Source organism: Tympanuchus pallidicinctus, unplaced genomic scaffold (assembly GCF_026119805.1).
Source record: "Tympanuchus pallidicinctus isolate F22 unplaced genomic scaffold, pur_lepc_1.0 scaffold3, whole genome shotgun sequence".
In the NCBI taxonomy this organism is placed as follows: Eukaryota; Metazoa; Chordata; class Aves; order Galliformes; family Phasianidae; genus Tympanuchus; species Tympanuchus pallidicinctus.
Genome location: NW_026294747.1, coordinates 95,377,803 through 95,395,020, shown reverse-complemented (window position 1 = coordinate 95,395,020; position 17,218 = coordinate 95,377,803). Strand labels below are relative to the sequence as shown.

The window sequence follows — 17,218 nt, the reverse complement described above, 5'->3', positions numbered from 1 at the left end:
AACAGTTGTAAATATTGTTTTCTACTCTACTTTCAGACTTTTGATAACGACCTGTCTGACTGCCTTTTATCAGATGATTTAATTCAAAGTAATGCATGAAAGGGGCCTGCAGGATTGGACTCTGAAAGAGTCACATGAAAATATTATAGGAATATTTCAGTTTTAATAGTGAAGTTAAATCTTTACAATGTTCTTTGAATTGATTTGTTTCCAAGGGAACAGCAGTCCACAGTGCTATCAACCTTTTCAATGCTAGCATTTTACAGGTAGAAAACTCATTCCCTGGCAATGTTTATCTTTTTGTTTGTTTTGTTTTGTTTTGTTTTGTTTTCTGTAAGGAAAGACTCAACCATCCCCTTTGCTTTTTCTCTTCATTCTTTGCAGTATCTTGTAAATTAATTTCCTTCTGATATCACAGTCATTCAGTGAAAAGTAGTACATATGACAAACTTCAAAATATTATTGACAGAGCAACAGAAAACAAAAAATGTTTTAAGGAATTGATCCTGGAATAGAAAGAAATTCACAGACTGTGTCACATCATGATACCATATCCTCAGGTTTAATCCTGGCTGGGGTGGCTCTGTCTGCATATGGTCTCAATTCTGTTTAGTTTTTCAGTAACAAACCTATATCAATGAACGGGAAGAACAAGAGAGAAGAAATTTTGCTTTATCTGGCAGAAAAAATCCACAAGGGAAGAAATACCCACTGAGAACTTGAAGTTCAGCCTTCAAAATGTTTTTCTGGATGGTGCAAAAATATCTTAAGTGTTCTGCTCTGCTGTCCTGTAAAACACAGCCTCACCTTTGTGCAGTCTCACTTGTGGAATGTTTTCTTTCTGGGAAACGTGGAGAAGTAAGTTTGGCAGGTTGTATGCATCACATTTCTATGTAGTACAGGATTACCAGCCGATCACATAAATGGGCATGGTTTGAGGGTTTCTGTATAAACAGCTATTACAAATTTTCTTAGGAAAGACAGGCATGTTGTTAGAGGAAGTGCTGAACATCCATTCTAGAAAAATCAGGTCCTGCCAGATACATACATGCTTCTTATCGTAGACAAATTTACTGTTTGTAAAATCTAGATCATGAACTGGAGCTCAAATGAAATTTTCTGTGTGAGCTTCGTCACAGTTTCACAATGCTGTTTGTTGAGTTAGTTAAAAAGAGTACAGCGAATGTGAGTTCACTGATGTTTTACTTCTAGGATTCTGCTAACTACTATTGCTTTTAGTGAAGAGAATTGTTACTTTAAATTATCAGTTTTATCAGAGTAAGTTCATTTTGGAAGCAGCTTCATTAGAAGTTGGACGTCAGTAGAACTAATCTTGATAGAGTACGTTTCAACCTATTTAATGTAGAACTCTTTGTGGATGTGTCAATGAGAAATGCTTCTTTTATAGTTAGAAGTATTCTGAGCGTAAACTGTAACTCCTCTCATCTTCAGAAGCTTGAGTTCTGTTCAGCCTACATGTTACATACTGACTGGCAACGCTTCTTTCTTAACTGAGTTAGTTTGCTTTTGTGTTGGAAGGGAGACCATTTCTCTGTGGGCTCTTCGCAGTAGTCTGAAACATTTAACAGTGTTGGGTGGGGAGAAATGTGCATGTGTCATGCCCGATTCTTCCATATTTAAGAAACTTGTGAGGAACATGTAAGGTGTATGTTGATTTAGGTTGTTAGATGTGTTCTTAAAGTTGCATATGAAAAGTGCCAACCTACAGGATTGTTTTGGCAATCTTGCGCGTTGTTTAAAATGAGTGAAATAGCAAAGCCAAGACCCAATTGTCAAATCAGTAATTCTGCGTTGTAATAATAAGTACAGACATTTAAAAGAGATGCCATCTTATTTTCTGACTTCACCAGTTTTACCATGTTTCAGCTGTGCTGTAAAGAAAAAGCATTTTGCCTAGTGGAAAAAAAAAAAAAAAAAAAAAAAAAAGGGAGCTAATTCAAGCTAAAAAAGAAGCAATTTCTTCTGGGTGAAAAAAGAAAGGCTGTTTAAACAAGATACAGTAATTGCAATGATGTTGGGGATACGTTTGGCAATTATAAGAACACATAGTATTTGTTGTAGTAGCATTAAAAGGTTCATAGCTCATTCGTGAGCTAAAACAAGCGAGAATCTCTCCTTACTCTCTTGTGTACGTTGTCACAAAGATGGGTTTCTAAAAGCTCTTCATTACTGAAACGTAAATGTTAACAAAGCAAAATAGCCAACAATTAGCTTATTGATGATGTTTAAGCAGGGTTCCTTTTGCTGATTAACTGACATTATTTTGAAGTTTCCCACCTGTTGAACTCAATAGAAATTACCTCCCCAAATCACTGAAGTTTAAAAAAGCTGCTTTCCTGTAAATGCATTAGCAGGCAATAGGGAGGATTGTGCGTGTGTGGAAGGCTGGGGAGATTCATGCATGTAATTCTGTAAAACAAAATCAATAAAGCTGATAACAGATTAAGTTGCTAAATTTTGTAAAACTAGACTTCTGTTTGGGTCATCAGTACAGCACTATTGGATTTTCTGTGGTTTAATGCTGAAAAACAGGATTATTGATTTTAGGATTTTCAGCGTGTCCCCTCTGGGAGTTCTTAAGCAGTCTTTATAATGCTTCACACTTAAGTTGACAACTACAGTGACATAACTGTGTCCTTGCCTTAGTAATCATTTTCTAATCATATTGTGAAGGGCTGAAAACGGTTTATAAAATGATTATTACAGACAAACAGTGGAACAGGAGGGTTGTCGGGACGTCGCTTCTTTGTCTGGTGCTCATTGCTACCTGTCTGCCATCTTCCCTTGGAATTAACTTACAGTCACAGATTAAGACCTTTGACTGTCATAAATCTGCTTCCCAATATGTTTGACTGGCAGGGGAGTTCAGAAGCCATCCCAGTATAAATAGGATTTTAGCACATCGGGTGCCGCTCCAAAGTAAAAAGGGCTGCTTTGCTGTCGACTTTGTCGGTGTTGTATATTCAGTGCTCCTTTCCGTCCCATGTGTATGCATGCCTGTGTGTGTGTGTGTGCGTACGTAAAGTAGGAGCTGAGATAGGCTAACAAAATGAACTACTGTATGCAAGAAATATATGAAGTGCACCCAGCTGCTGGTAGCAATTGCTACATGCAGTCCACTGATTATTGCACATATATCGAAGATAATCAGGGTTACAGCAGTTGCGATGCTCAGGTCCTGCACAGTAACAACATATATATGGAACAGGCCTGGGCGGTGAATCAGCCTTATACCTGTAGTTACCCTGGAAACGTGTTTAAAAGCGAGTACTCTGACATGGACATGGCCCTGAATCAGTACAACCAACCTGAATATTTCACCGAAGAAAAACCTACTTTTTCTCAAGTGCAGTCGCCATCGTACTCTCAGAAGAAAGGTAGGGGCAATTTATTTAAATAACAAAAAAAAATCTCTGTTTATGTTTTTGTTTTGCTTTAAACTTACAGTTGCATCAGTTGGCTCAGATACATCTTTGAATGTGAAGGCTGCCTGTTCAAAATTGAAAGCAGCAGTAACAGAGGTTGCTAGGTGATTGTAAGGTTTTCTTTGAGCGATGAGGATTTCCAAGCACTTTTTCTTTATCTGTAAAAGACATTTTCAATTCTATTGCTTGCTTTCTGTTTTTTGTGGCAATTAAGTTCATGTACTATTCAGCAGTGAGCTAGATAAGAAAGTTTCTCATCTGAAATGTCGTCGCTGTATATTCTTCATCTAAAGCTGTGTTTTCTAATTGGATACGGTTTGTGTGAGTCCTTGTTGCCAGTAAATGTGAACTCTGTTTACTCAGCAACTCAGGCAAAGTATCTTGAAAATAGAACTGTAAATACGTGTGGGAAAAATAAATGCATTTGGTAGAGTGACTCTTTTAAATGAAAACCATGTACTTTCTGATTGTGCAAAGCAAAAAAAAGACTGAAAATTCAAGCATATCTCTGTGTAACAGAGACTATTCTGCATCCAAAAAGTTGATACAATCAGTATGTTTCTGATAGAGAATCAATACAGCATCAGCTCCCTTAAGATTAAATCACTGCTTGTTTTTAGATTTGCTTTTTCTTTCATGCAATCAGAGCAGGTATCCCTTCTCAGGAAGAGCCCCAAATACCAACAAACGCTTGAAAATCCTTTCAGTGTTGTTTGTTTTGAAGTCAGACAAGCAAATTGATGCACAGAGAATATACATCCTTTTGTTTCTTTACAGTCTCATAATTAAAGAATAAACATACACAGTCTGTAGTAGCAACATAATGCCCTTTTTCTATTAAGACCAGATTTCCTGTACACAGTTATCCAAAACCCAAATGAATGCAGTGTAACTAGCTGGGTAGATAAAACACTATTTACTATTTTTATAGTGGCTTTTTAGTCAAAAGTAGACTGGTTGATATTAATTAATAATACAGAAATCTGAAGTATTTTCCTTTTTGCAGGTAATATTCATTTGTGCTCATTGCAGTAAATCTGCATATTTGGTAGAAAAAGTTTTATTCTTTGAACACCATTGTAATTCATAATGCAGGAAATATTTTTTTTTTTCAATCTTATGTCTGGAAACTGTAAGAAAGTGAGTGAATTATCGATTGAATAGCTGCGGATGCTGCATGTTTTTGTATTGTTCAGCATTTAAAATGCTTTTTAAGGCTGCTTACTATTGGGATATAACTGATGAACTTACAACTCTTTATGGACTTTTTTCGTGTCTTGGATTTGGTTCAAAAAGAAAATGGTCTTACTATTACAAAGTTATTTAAGTAACATATTTTTCATAGTGCTAAAGGTTCTTAAATTTACCTATATCAGAGCTTTAATTAAGTTCTTTCAGTACTCTGGTATCTCATGCAGTTCGTGCTCTGCTTAAAGTTTTTTACTTGTTTGGTTAAAGGAACGGAGTTCTTTTCTAAAACTGCTGGTCTGCCCGTGTTTGCTGCTAGCTCAGTTTATGTTACCTAAAAATGCAGTGAATTTTGATGGAAGCAGGCTTTTAATTGCTCATCCACAGAGATTGAGCACCATTCTCTGGGACTCCTTAGAGCCGCATTGCCGTGACAATACGAAGTTGCATACCTTCTGTCAGACCTTTGCAAGCGCTGAGTTTGTTAAGCAGAACAGACATAAACCCTGTGGGGACATGTGCATCTTCTCTATCTCTTTTTTGTTTTGTTTTGTTTTTTGCTGTTGTTGTTACAGTTTCCATCTTTTAGCCAAGCTATCATAAAACTAACGAATCTTTTAATCCTGTCGTAAGAACAGAAGGCTCCACACAGGGCATGTGTGTCTGTATTGATCCAGAATTGATTTTGAGGGGGGAAGAGGGAGTTTGTTAAGGGAAGCCTTGGTAATAGCCCATTAAAGCAAAATTAAGTCCCTAAGCAGGTGTCCATGAGGGGTCCTGATTGTTGCAGTTGGTATTTCTGTTAGTCCCATGAAATTTGTAGTAATCTCAGTAAGATTTCCAGCTGTTCAAATCAGATTGTACTTTACAGTACACATGTACTTTACTTTACACATGGAGGCTTTTCAAATCAAAACTTTTGTTAGTTTTTTAGATGTTTGAAGTCTTCCTTTCCATGTGAGAAGCAGAAAGAAACACCAACATTTCATGCTGAGAAAGTTAACGTTTGTAAAGGGGAATCTAACTATTTCTCTGTGTTAGTCACTTTGAAAGAAAGCCAAAAAAGTAACAAAGTAACTTCAAAAAATAAGAACAAAAGACCCCAATAAGGTGTCACAAAAGGGGAAAAGTAAGTAGTTTGAAAGTATTTCTAGCTGTTCCAGAAGAAAATAAAACATTCTAGCTGCTCCACTTATTGCAGTGCATTGAAAGCTATATTTTCCTGATGGCTTTGATGGAAGGTGTGACTTCTAAGGAAGAAAGGCTGTGATATCCAGTGGGCAGAACAGAGCTGACAATGGGCAGACGGGGCTCCTTTGGGGTACGATGCCATGTAACAACCCCTGCCCTGAGGCTGAGGGGCTGCACAGAACACCCCTACGCCTCCTCCCACGGTCTGTTCAGCAAGGAGGAACACTTTGGGACAGCACAGGGGTAGCACCAGGGTAGGGGTAGTCCAGAAAGTGCAAAAGAACTGTTTACAGAGTCCTCTGTATCCCCATATTTGCTTCATGAGCAGTATTTTGGCAAGACGGAAAATAGGTCTGCAAAGTTGAATGTGGGCTGAGGGTTGGATTTCACTTCCCTCTGCACGCAGTCATTTCACAGGCAAAGTTAACAGAAGATGCCGGCTCCTGTCTGTGAATTTAGGCTTTAACCTCAGGCGATGTGGAGGAGGCCAGAAGTAACTGGAAGCTGCCCTGAAAAATACTGATCTGCAGGCTCAGATTCTTGAGTCATGCGATAGCAATTTCAGTACTTAGCCCTGTTGGTCACCTTTTTTTTCCCCGGGTGAGGTTAATGACATATTTTTAAGGGCCCTTGGTATAGAGACGGATAGGGTTTGAAAGTTATTGTTGTTACTGTAATTGTCATTGTGATTTCCCTTTGTATTTTCTCAGGCAGTTTGTATGCAGCTGACGAAACGACTGCTAGCTTACGCTACTGAATTAGTCCAAACCACGGGGCTACTCTTTGAATACCTCAGAAAACACAACATGGAGGTTATGTAAAAATGTCTTCTTATCAGCACAGGGTGCATGTGTGCATATAATGAAGTTACAAAAAGACTGAGCACTTTTCATCTTTGGCTCCTAAAGGAGAGTAGCTGAGTAGCTCTAACTAACCTAACAATCACTTTGAGCTTAAGAATGGTTAATTTCACTTTTGACCACTCAAATAAAGAAGCAGCTATGATGAGAGAATTGGCATCCATTTCAGCAAATTATTATGCAGTTGGAATTATATCTCTTTTTTAAGAAAAATGTCAGTGGAAAGTGTGTTTTCATCTCATTTGCTGTAACCCTTGTGCAACAAAATGAAGGATGGGAGAATAAACTGTCATGCTTTGCTTTTGCATCTGCAGTACAACTGATGTTCACTGAGATTTCTACATAAGTAAGTTATTTATCATAACTATGGCATGTTCTCTGAAACCATTTTAATAATTTGGGGGAAAAAAAGTTGAATGGCCCAACACTCAAGTATTATGTACAGTAGTGCATTTTGTCCCTATACCTGGTAATGGGTGCAACTGCAGTACTGATCACAGCAGTTCAAGCAATAGCAGGGTTTGGGCTTCATTGACAAGGATTCAGACTCAACCCAAAGATAAGGGCTAATATTTAGGAAAGTCACTCAGAGAAAAGAGACTGTGGGAAATGTTGCTCATACCGTCTTTGCAGAATCTCTTGCCAAATTTTACTAATTCCATAAATCAAAGAGTGGTAATAAAATTGTGGACAAGAAAGTCAGCTAGCTGACAAGAAAAGTCAGAAAGAAAAGAGATGCTCTGTGGAGAGTTCAGCAGTTTTTATCAGGAGGAATGAATTAAAGAAGGTGGCAAATAGAGATCAGTGTATCAGCACAGCCTTTCAGATGAATAACAATGATTATACAAACAGGAATGGAGTGTGATTTTTCTGACTCAGCTCTGTGCTTTGTCCAATAAACATTCAATAGACTTCTACACAAGTACACAAGTTCTACACAAGGATGATAGCTGGATGGTTCTTGTAATTTTCTTATACTTTGCAAGGAGTTGCAATGTGACTATAAAATCAGCATTACAGCAGTATAAATTTTCTTTTCAGTTCTGATACAGTTTGGGACTCCCAAGGTAGTAATTAATTTCTTCTTTTTCATTTTCATACTGCAGTGCTCAGTAAGTGAATACAAGCTTAGGAGTAAGTCTGAACTCCTCATTTTCTTGAGTGATCTCTAGTCACACGGCTTGCTTGAAGAAAGATCTGAGGGAGTACATTTATTGCATGACTCTGCCAATGCACAGTGAAAACAAAATACTGCGTAATGGTCTGAAAATGTTCTCTAATAGCAAAAATGGCTTTCCCTGCTTGCAAGGAATAAGCCTATGAAGGATCAGGAGCAAGCCGATGAGCATCTGGTTTATAAACACTGTTTGTTGGTGTCGTCTCATATATCCCTGTTGGACAGTCAAACACGGTTTGATCCTAGAAATTTTTTAAGGTATGGTTTAATTCCTAAGTTAATATTATATTGTGCATACATACATACAGAGAGCTGGAAGTGAGAAGTCCGTGCAACAGTTCTTTAACAAAACTGACATTTGCTTTTCTCAAAATGTGGTTGTCTAAGTATGTGCAAGGTACAAAGAAAAAATGCTTTACCGTTTTTCAGGGGTTGTTTCCATTTAAATAGCTTTTCTTTGCTTTACTGCAGGGGGGCAAGAATACCTCTGTATTGTCTCTTCTAAGTCCTACCAATCTGTTACAGTGCTCATTGATGTGTTACTCTTACAAATGAGACCATAGGCATATGGTGTTAAAGGTATAAACTGCATCAAATAACTGGTTAGGTTAGCAGATCTTCATCTGCCCTTGCATTTGTAGAACATTTTCCTGTGGAAGAAAATTGTTTCTTGCCACACCAGTACCAGGAATGTTACAAGCTGCAACTGCAATTTAAAAGTTACCGTAGTTCAACATCAAGACTCAGTGGATTATACAACATACTCAACATGCTCTTCCAGGATAGGGGCAGCTGGTCCTGCTGGGCATTTAGCCTTGCCAAGAAGGTAAGATTAGGCAGGCTGGTAGGTAGAAGTCTGGAGAGCAAAGGAGCTGCCTTAACTGTAGAAGAAACAGCAGACAAGACAAATCAAGGTTGTTCATCGGTGATCTCCATTCAAATCAAAGATCAGCAATGAACAATGATGTCAAGTCAATCTGAGTGCTTAACTTTGAGGATCGTACTGGATGTACCAAATGAAAATCTGAACACAGCATAGTATGATAGAACCACAGAATGGCTTGGCTTGGAAGGTAAATTAAAGTCCAACCAGTTCCAACCCCTGCTGTGGACAGGGCTACTGCTCACCAGCTCAGGCTGCACATGGCCCCATCCAACCTGACCCTGAGAGCCTCCAGGAATGGAGCATCCACAGCTTCTCTGAGCACCCTATGCCTTACTACTCTCATAGTAAATAATTTATTCCTAGTATCTAACTCAAGTCTACCCTATTTCAGTTTACACCCATTACACTTTGCCCTATCTCTACAGACTGTTGTCTGTAAAAAAAAAAGAAAAAAGAAAACATCTTTCTCCGGCTTTCATGTGGCCCCCTGTTATGTGTCCCCCCGAAGGACACAATGAGGTCTCCCCAGCAGCTTCTCTTCTCTAAGCTGAACAAACTCAGCTGCCACAGCCTTTCTTCATAGGATTGCTTCAGCCCTATGAACATCCTCACATCCCTCCTCTAGACTCACTCCAGGTCCATGTCCTTCTTATGGCTTGAAAGACAAGGCAACAAAACAGGCTATTACCGTACAGTTCAGTGATATCTATGTTGCTTTTTAATGATTGTGTTAGCTAATTGCTAACTACTCAGGAATTGCAACTCCTAGGAATTATTTACAGTGGATGTTACAGTTTGCAAGAACTGATTTTCCCTTATCCCTTCGGGTGTGGTCTGCTGGTCTGAAGCATCAGTCTTTTTAAAAACTGCTGAAGCTCCAATTTTCTTACTTTCCTGTCACTTCTGACCCCATTAGCTGTTGGAAGGAGCACTAAAAAAGAACATATATATGGCTATTGGTCTCAGATTTTCAACAGAAAAAAAAGAAGGTGCTTGTTGAGTACTTTTATTGCCAGTGGTTTCTTGGGATGAAGCTTTTCTATCCACATTCTCCACTGAGTCAGTGAAGGAGGGCAGGGTATGTGTTTTTCTTGTGTCATAGGGACAATCCTGTAAAAACGATGAACACGATACCTTAGATTTAAGTAATTTAACTAGAAGGCAATTAACACTCCTGATAAAAGAACAGTTAGGAATGTGCTTACATGTAGTGATTCCATTTTTAATTTCTAACTTAGAGTGCCTGTAGAGGATTTATTTCCAGCCAGAATGAGAACTGTTTCCTGAGTAGGATAAAGTCCTGAAACTCCGAGAATGGACATCATGAGTCACATGTGCAGGCTGCTGTATATATTTAAGGAAGCAGTTTAAACAAGTCATCTCCTGCTGCTCCAATAGAACAAAGCTGCCATTACATGAGCAGTGCTAACCAGATTATATGCTTAATGAAATATCAAGGCATTTAATTTAGAAGTATTTCTTGAGGAAGCAAAAGCTTGCGATACTGAATTTTAGAGGGCATAGTCAATGCTAAACTAAGTCTGCCTTTTATGAATAGCAGTAACGAGAAGACATTGATTGTTACAAAAAATTTAGTAGAAAATCCTGCATCCCTTTGCTGAGCCTGCTTCCTCCTGTGTCAGCTGCACGCAGTGTGTGTTGTGTGAGCAAAAGGAGGGCGGGATGGGGATAATAGCCTCTGCTAATCCTCCACTGGCATAATGTCCGTTAGCAGTCATGATGCAAATTAGAACCAAAACCCTGCTGTCTCTCTTCCCTCAAGGTCAGGAACCAGAGCCATGTGTCCACCAGTCTTTACCCAAGTTTTTAATATAGAAATGTAACTTAAAGGTGAACTAATATTTTGCCATACTGTAGACTGATATGGTAGGAGTATTAGTAAATCGATGATGCAGGCAACTGGGCTCTGTTTCACATTGTTACCTAAGAGATGTATTTGTTTCCTGTAATTTTAGGTTCTCAGAATTATGCTCAAAAATATAAAGTAGACATTACACTTACTTCCTGCCTTGTTTCTTCTTCCTTTCTCCAAATCAGCCCTGGAAAGTTCATTTAATTTAAGCTGAAGTAATTTCAAGTATTTGCTGTCTGTTGAGGACTTTTCTTTCTGTAGAACCTGTGGCAAGTGTAGTCTTAAAAAAGCACTTTCTTTAAGCCACCTGTTACTGAGCTTACTCTGAGTTTTAGTCATAGGAAGATGACAGCCATCCCCATGGCAGCATTCTCTGACAGCCTGCTGGTGCCTGAGTCCTAGTGCTGGTTGATCTCCATGCAAGTCCCCAAGCTGCATCAAGCTGTGCTGATAGCAGGGCAGCAAACTTTGAGTCTGCTTTAATGTTTCATGCTGCTGATAGCTGCAGCAAGACAATGGAGGGAATAATGTCCCAGCCAGCTGTGTCCAAAGGACTGTCCCAGTTGCACTCATAAATTGCACTCAGCTAGTTTGTAGGTGATGCAATGCTGAGAAGGATGGCTGATGTCCTAGATGGGTGTGCTGCCATTCAGAGGGACCCAAACAGTTTGTAGAAATGACAAAGAGATCTGTTGAGGTCCATCAAAGGGACATAGCAGTTCCTCTGCCTGGGGTGGAATAAATGCAGCAGTAAAGGCTGAATGCCTGCTGGCTGGGAGGGGATTTGCAGAGAAGTACTTGGGAATTCCTGGTGGGCAACAAGTTGAATGTGAGCCAACAGAGTGCCCTTGAGGTGAGGAAGGCCAGCAACATCTTGGTCTCAATTAGGAGGGTCATCACCAGCAGAATGAGGGAGGTGAGCTTTCCCTCTGCTCTACACTGCTGAGATGTGCCTGCATTGCTGGGACCGAGTCTAGACTCTGAGGTCTGAGACAGATGTGGTGACAGTGGGACAAGTCCAGTAAAAACACAAAGGTAGAGAAGAGGCTGGAGAGTGTGACATAGGAGGAGAGATTGGGAGTGCTGGGACTGGTTGGCCTGGAACAGAGAACATTCACTGGGATCCTATCCATGTGTAAAAAAGAACTTGACAGGGCTGAGTGATAAAGACAGAGCAAACTCATCTCAGTGTTGTCTAATGACAAGACAAGAGCTAAAGAGCACAAATAAACATACAGGCAATTCCGTACAAGCGTAATAAAATAATCTTATTTTACTGTGGGCACAGAATGCTCACAGGAGTTAGAGAGTCTCCATCATTATGGACAGTCAGAACTCAGACATGACCCTGACCTATGATGTCCCTGCTGGAGCAGGGAGGTTGGAGCAGGAGATCTCTAGAGGAGCCTTCCAGCCTCAGCCTCTCAGTCATTCTCTGAAGAACTTATTGTACCTCAGTAATTTTCAAGTGTTAAATGAATAGCTGCATTTCCCTCTCTCCTCTCAAAATGAATCTTAGACCTTTGCATACAGAGAGGATTTTCATTAAGAAAAGATATGTACTATAACTCCACTGAATTATAAATTATGGAAACACTTACTTTGAAAGCTTTGTATTTTACTACATTTGAAAGTTCTCTTTGGTTCAGAATTACAGTACATTACATTACATCAGAATTGTTGTGTTTGGTTTTTTTTTGTTCGTTTGTTTTACATAAGAGCAAAAATATGCTTATGTTGTCAAAACTAATGATGTTTTGGGAAAAGAACCAAGCATTCCCAACAGTTTTTTGTAGTAGTAATATTTGATTTCACTCGTTGGGTGTCTGATGAACCACTTCAGAAGAGAAAACGTCATTCCCACACATATACGTACACACACACATATTTGAATGCCCACCTATTTTGCCCTAAATTCAAGCTATGTTAAATGCAACAGTGGAACACACCCAGGTAAGGTATAATCTATGCAGCTTTTGCGATCTGTTGCTGATACTTCTCAACCACACCTGCAGAGCTGTTTTGAAACAAATACACTGTCAGTAAATGTTTCTTACTAGCATGTCCCTGAGTCACTTTGCAACCTGGCATCTTAACTCAGAATACAAGCACATCAGTTGTTTTTCAGAAGCAGAAAGAGAAGTGGACTCTATGTTTTGCTGTTACTTAATTTTTCACATCAAAGCCCTTGATATAAAAATGAATATATTTGTTTTTCTGAGCTATTGTTTATTTCAGGAGAGAGCAGTTATGTTATGCCTTTTCCCTCTTGACCAGCGGGTGCTGAAACGATCTGAAAAGTAGAAGATACTGCATACAACGTTTAAATACTTCTGTGATATTGTTAGCATGAGCTTTTTATTCAGGAAATCCAGTGAGTTGAGAAGTGTGGGGCCAGTAGATAATATCTGCGGTGAATGTTAATACAATATTTTTATATCAAATGTATCATATCATTTTATATAGAGTTTACATGCCACAACCTCTTTTTCTTTGCAGGGTATATACCCAGTTACTTAGACAAGGATGAGCTATGTGTAGTATGTGGGGACAAAGCCACCGGATATCATTATCGCTGCATCACTTGTGAAGGTTGCAAGGTAAATGGCATGGTGGGAAGGTGGGAATCAGAAATAGCTCTCCAGCTTCTCCATTTATACAGATTTCCTGAACTGTACTACCAAATAAAACAAAGACAGATTAGAAGCGAATAAGAACATCCAGTACTGATGATAAGCCATATCTGGCTGTGCTACTGATCTGCATATACATAAGGAATATAGTTGATTTTAACAGTGTTTGCTTCTGAAAAGAAGACAGAGAATTTAGGTCTTTTGTTGTTAACTGTTAGCTTTTTCTTTTCCCTTTTTTTAGTGTTTTTTTTTCTGACCGTGTTCTTGGCCAGTGTACATCAGCATCCTCACAAGAACTTCAATGAAACTCTTTATGCAATAGTTGAGATTCTGCCTATGGCCATGACAAGTCTGTGGTGATGAACAGTGTTCCAGTGTATCTCATTATCACTGCAAAGAACAAAAACCAAAAATCTCTTCCACATGCTCATGTGACAGTAACATCCATCTCTTCAGGAAGCATCATCACAAAGTTAAAACAGATTTAATTTATTTTTTTTTTACTTCTTCAGCTTAACCATATTAAAATATGCTTTCAGTCTTTTTCATCTCTAAAGCTACATGAAAAATGAAAAAAAAACAAAAAAAAAAGATTGCTTTGGGCAAGTAAATGAAAAAAACGAATAACATGATCGGGCACATTTTGCATGATTTCACTGCCATAAATTTGCCTGATGGCTTGAGATCCTGCAAGAAAGCTATTCTTTCCTACAGAAAAAGAATTTTTTTCTAAACAAACGGAACCACACATGTCATGCACTAGTGTCATGGGACTGAACCACAGAAGTCATGTTTTGTTAGTCTCCAAAGTCAGGAATATTTGAATATGAAACGTTGGGTTTGGATTGGCATTATATCCCCACATCACAGTAACAGCAATGAAGTAGTTTCTTCTGTTGTACAGCATTGCACTTTGATACATTTATGAAATGCGCAAAGACTTAAATATCCTGTGTGTAGGAGGTTTGTAGTGATATTCATCAGTTTTATACATACACATATTTATTAAAAAATATTTATATGTGAGAAAAATTGTGGAACCAGTCAAGTGATTTTTACATATTTATATCACATATACCAGACAATAACAACACATAAAACTCAGGAATACGGCTTAATTCAGATACAATGACAAGTAAGCAATGGTGTGGCATTGTGAAATAGCTTCTGCTCCCAGCTGAACAGCAGTATTTCTTGCCATATTTCCTGCTAGGGTTTCTTTGTTATTTGAACTGAAGTATTTATTTTTATGCCCACCAGCTATTGTAAAATATAGTGTAACAAATCTACTTATATCTTCTGATGTATAATTTAAAATAATGCTTTCATGCACAAAGAGCCAAGTTGACAATTTGCAACAAGTAATTAATTTTTTTCTCCAACTTACAGTTAGCTTCCAGACTGCGTTGTTTTATTATTTTTGCAAATGTATTAACTGTACAAAATGGTTTGACAGCTATTTTGTGTGAACAATTTCAACTCACATTTTGGAGGATCTACATACACATTTTGAGTTGTATGAATTATCAGCAAAGTTGCGTGTAATCAGTTCTCAAAAATCTGACATTTACTAGTTGCTTCCACTGAAAACTAATTTTGTAGCAAAATTTATTTTGGCTGATAACCAAAAATTTACTTTTGGCAAGTGCATGCAGAGAATAAATTGAAAGGAAAATATGGATCTGACAAAGATCTCCTGAATTTCAGGAGAGCTAACTCTTTTTGCTGTTTAAGGAACTGTTAGATGAGATCCCCTGGGAAACTCTCTCTCAAAGGAATGGAACAGATCTGTCAACTCTTTCAGGACGCCGGTTTGAGAGCACAAGAGCTCTCCATCCCCCAGCATAAGAAATCAAGCAGAGGAGACAGGAAACTTACATGGCTGAGCATGGACCTGCTGGTTAAACTGAGGGATAAGTAGGAAGTACGCAATCAATGGAAGCAGGAATATGTGGCCTGGGAAGGATGCAAGCATGTAATCTGGTCATACAGAGATTGAAGCAGGAAAACAAAGGCGCAGGTGGAACTGAACCTGGCTAGGGATGTGAAAAATTAGAAGAGGTGCATTGGTCAACAGAAACAGTCCAAGGACAGGCCAGGACCTCCTCTGCTAAATGAGAAGGGAAAACTGGTAACAGCAGACATAGAGAAGGCAGAGATACTCAGCAAGTTCTTTGACTCCAGTCTTCATTGGCAGTCAGACTTCCCACTTCTCTCAAGAGAGGTCCCTGAACCTCTAGGCAAGGGTTAGTGTATAAAAATCCATCGCTCTGTAAAAAGAGAGCAAGATCAAGACCACCTGATGAGACTGACGGGCCTAGTCTATGTCTGACATGTCTATGGGGCCTAGTGATCCCTGCATCCCTAGTATCCCTGGTGCCTGAAGTGGAAAACAGAGGTATCACTCCAATTTTTAAGAAAGGGATAAAGGAAGACCAAGGGAACTGCAAGCCAGTGTGCCTCACATTTGTTCCTGAGAAGATCATGGAACGCATTCTCCTGGAAGAGATGTTAAGACACGTGCAAGAAGCAGAGATGATCTGAGACGGTCAGCACAGCTTCACCAAAGCCAGATCATGCCTGACCAATCTGGTGGCCTTCCACAATGGAATGACAGCATCACTAGATAAAGGAAAAGAGATTGATGTCATCCACCTAGAATTCTGCAATGGCTTTAATACAGTCCCACATCACATTTATATCTCTGAATTGGAAAGGTATGGATTTGAAGGGTGGGTTATTTGGTCGAGAAGGAATTGGTTGTACGGTTGTAACCAGAGGGTTGTGTCAACAAATCTGTGTCTTGGTGGAGGCCAACGACAATTGGTGTCCTCCATGTATCTGTCTTGGGAATGGTGATCTTCAGAAAGACATGGAGCAGTTGGAGCAGTTGCAGAGGAGAGCCATGAAGATGATTAAAGAACTCCTGTGGAGCTGGGGAAGTTCAGGAAGCTGATCTTATTCAGTCTGGAAAGAAGATGGCTTTGGGGAGACTCATTGCTGCCTTCCTATTTGAAGGGAGCTTACAAACAGAAAGGAACCAACTGTCTGATATTGATAGGGCAATGGGGAAATGGCTTTAAACTAAAAGAGAGGAGACATAGATATCAGTAGAAATTTTTTTTACTCAGAGGGTGAAGCAGCACTGGAAGTTGTTGCCCAGAAAAGTTGTGGATACCCCATCCCTGAATGAATTCAAGACCAAGTTGGATGGGGCCCTGGCCACTGATCCAGTGGGTGACAACTCTGCCTATAGCAGGGGGACAGATAGTAGACTGTCTTTAAGGTCTTCTCGTAGCTGATCTATGCACACCTATTTATGCATGTGCATATATGAGCAAAGTGCAAGAAACAAGTGTGACATAAATTTGTGTGCAGTCACCAACACTAAGGCTGGAAGTGATTCAAGGCAGAAAAATGGTGATCTGATGTGTTTGGACAATATGGAGAGCAAGTTCCTTATCACATTGTATCTGGTGATGGTCAAAGATGTTTTTTAACAACAAAAAAAATGTAAGGAATGCAAAGCTATGGAAGAATAAAAAGCTGGACTCCATACAGCATATGTGTGATGAAAAGTGTTAACAATCATTAAACTTGAGCTACAGTAAGTTTCATGGAAAGTTTGGAAAACAGAAGTTCAGTACCACTTTCAGAGATTCATCAGAGGTTTCCCCATTTCTTGCTGTAACTAGAAGTCAGCCAGTGCACCTGAGTGTTCAGAGCCATCTTCATGAAGAAGAGGAACAGGCCCCATCTCTAGGAATTTGACACAGGGTAGAGAGTGGATCCAAGCCCAGTTGGGAGGATGAGAATTTGAGATCCAGACTTCACATAAGAATATCTTACTATTGACTTCCTGGATTTCGACTCAACCCCGCAGATCCCAGTCTTAGAAAGACAAATATCTATGCTTTATGCAGCTCAATTTAATTGAGATTTTAGGTCTTTTTGTTATGAAGAA

The 17,218-nt window shown here is 39.1% G+C and overlaps 1 protein-coding gene across 9 annotated transcripts in view; it reads left to right on the top strand.

The window, feature by feature from the left end:
• Window positions 1–17,218, top strand: part of THRB (thyroid hormone receptor beta) — a 167,742-nt gene that overhangs the window by 131,907 nt on the left and 18,617 nt on the right. For 8 of the 9 annotated variants that reach the window (XM_052692242.1, XM_052692243.1, XM_052692245.1 and 5 more), the window contains one exon: window positions 13,121–13,221. In XM_052692242.1, the coding sequence (XP_052548202.1) occupies window positions 13,121–13,221 (101 nt within the window). Of the gene's footprint in view, window positions 1–3,070; window positions 3,399–13,120; window positions 13,222–17,218 lie in introns of those variants that run through there. The other variant, XM_052692241.1, reaches the window with a different exon arrangement.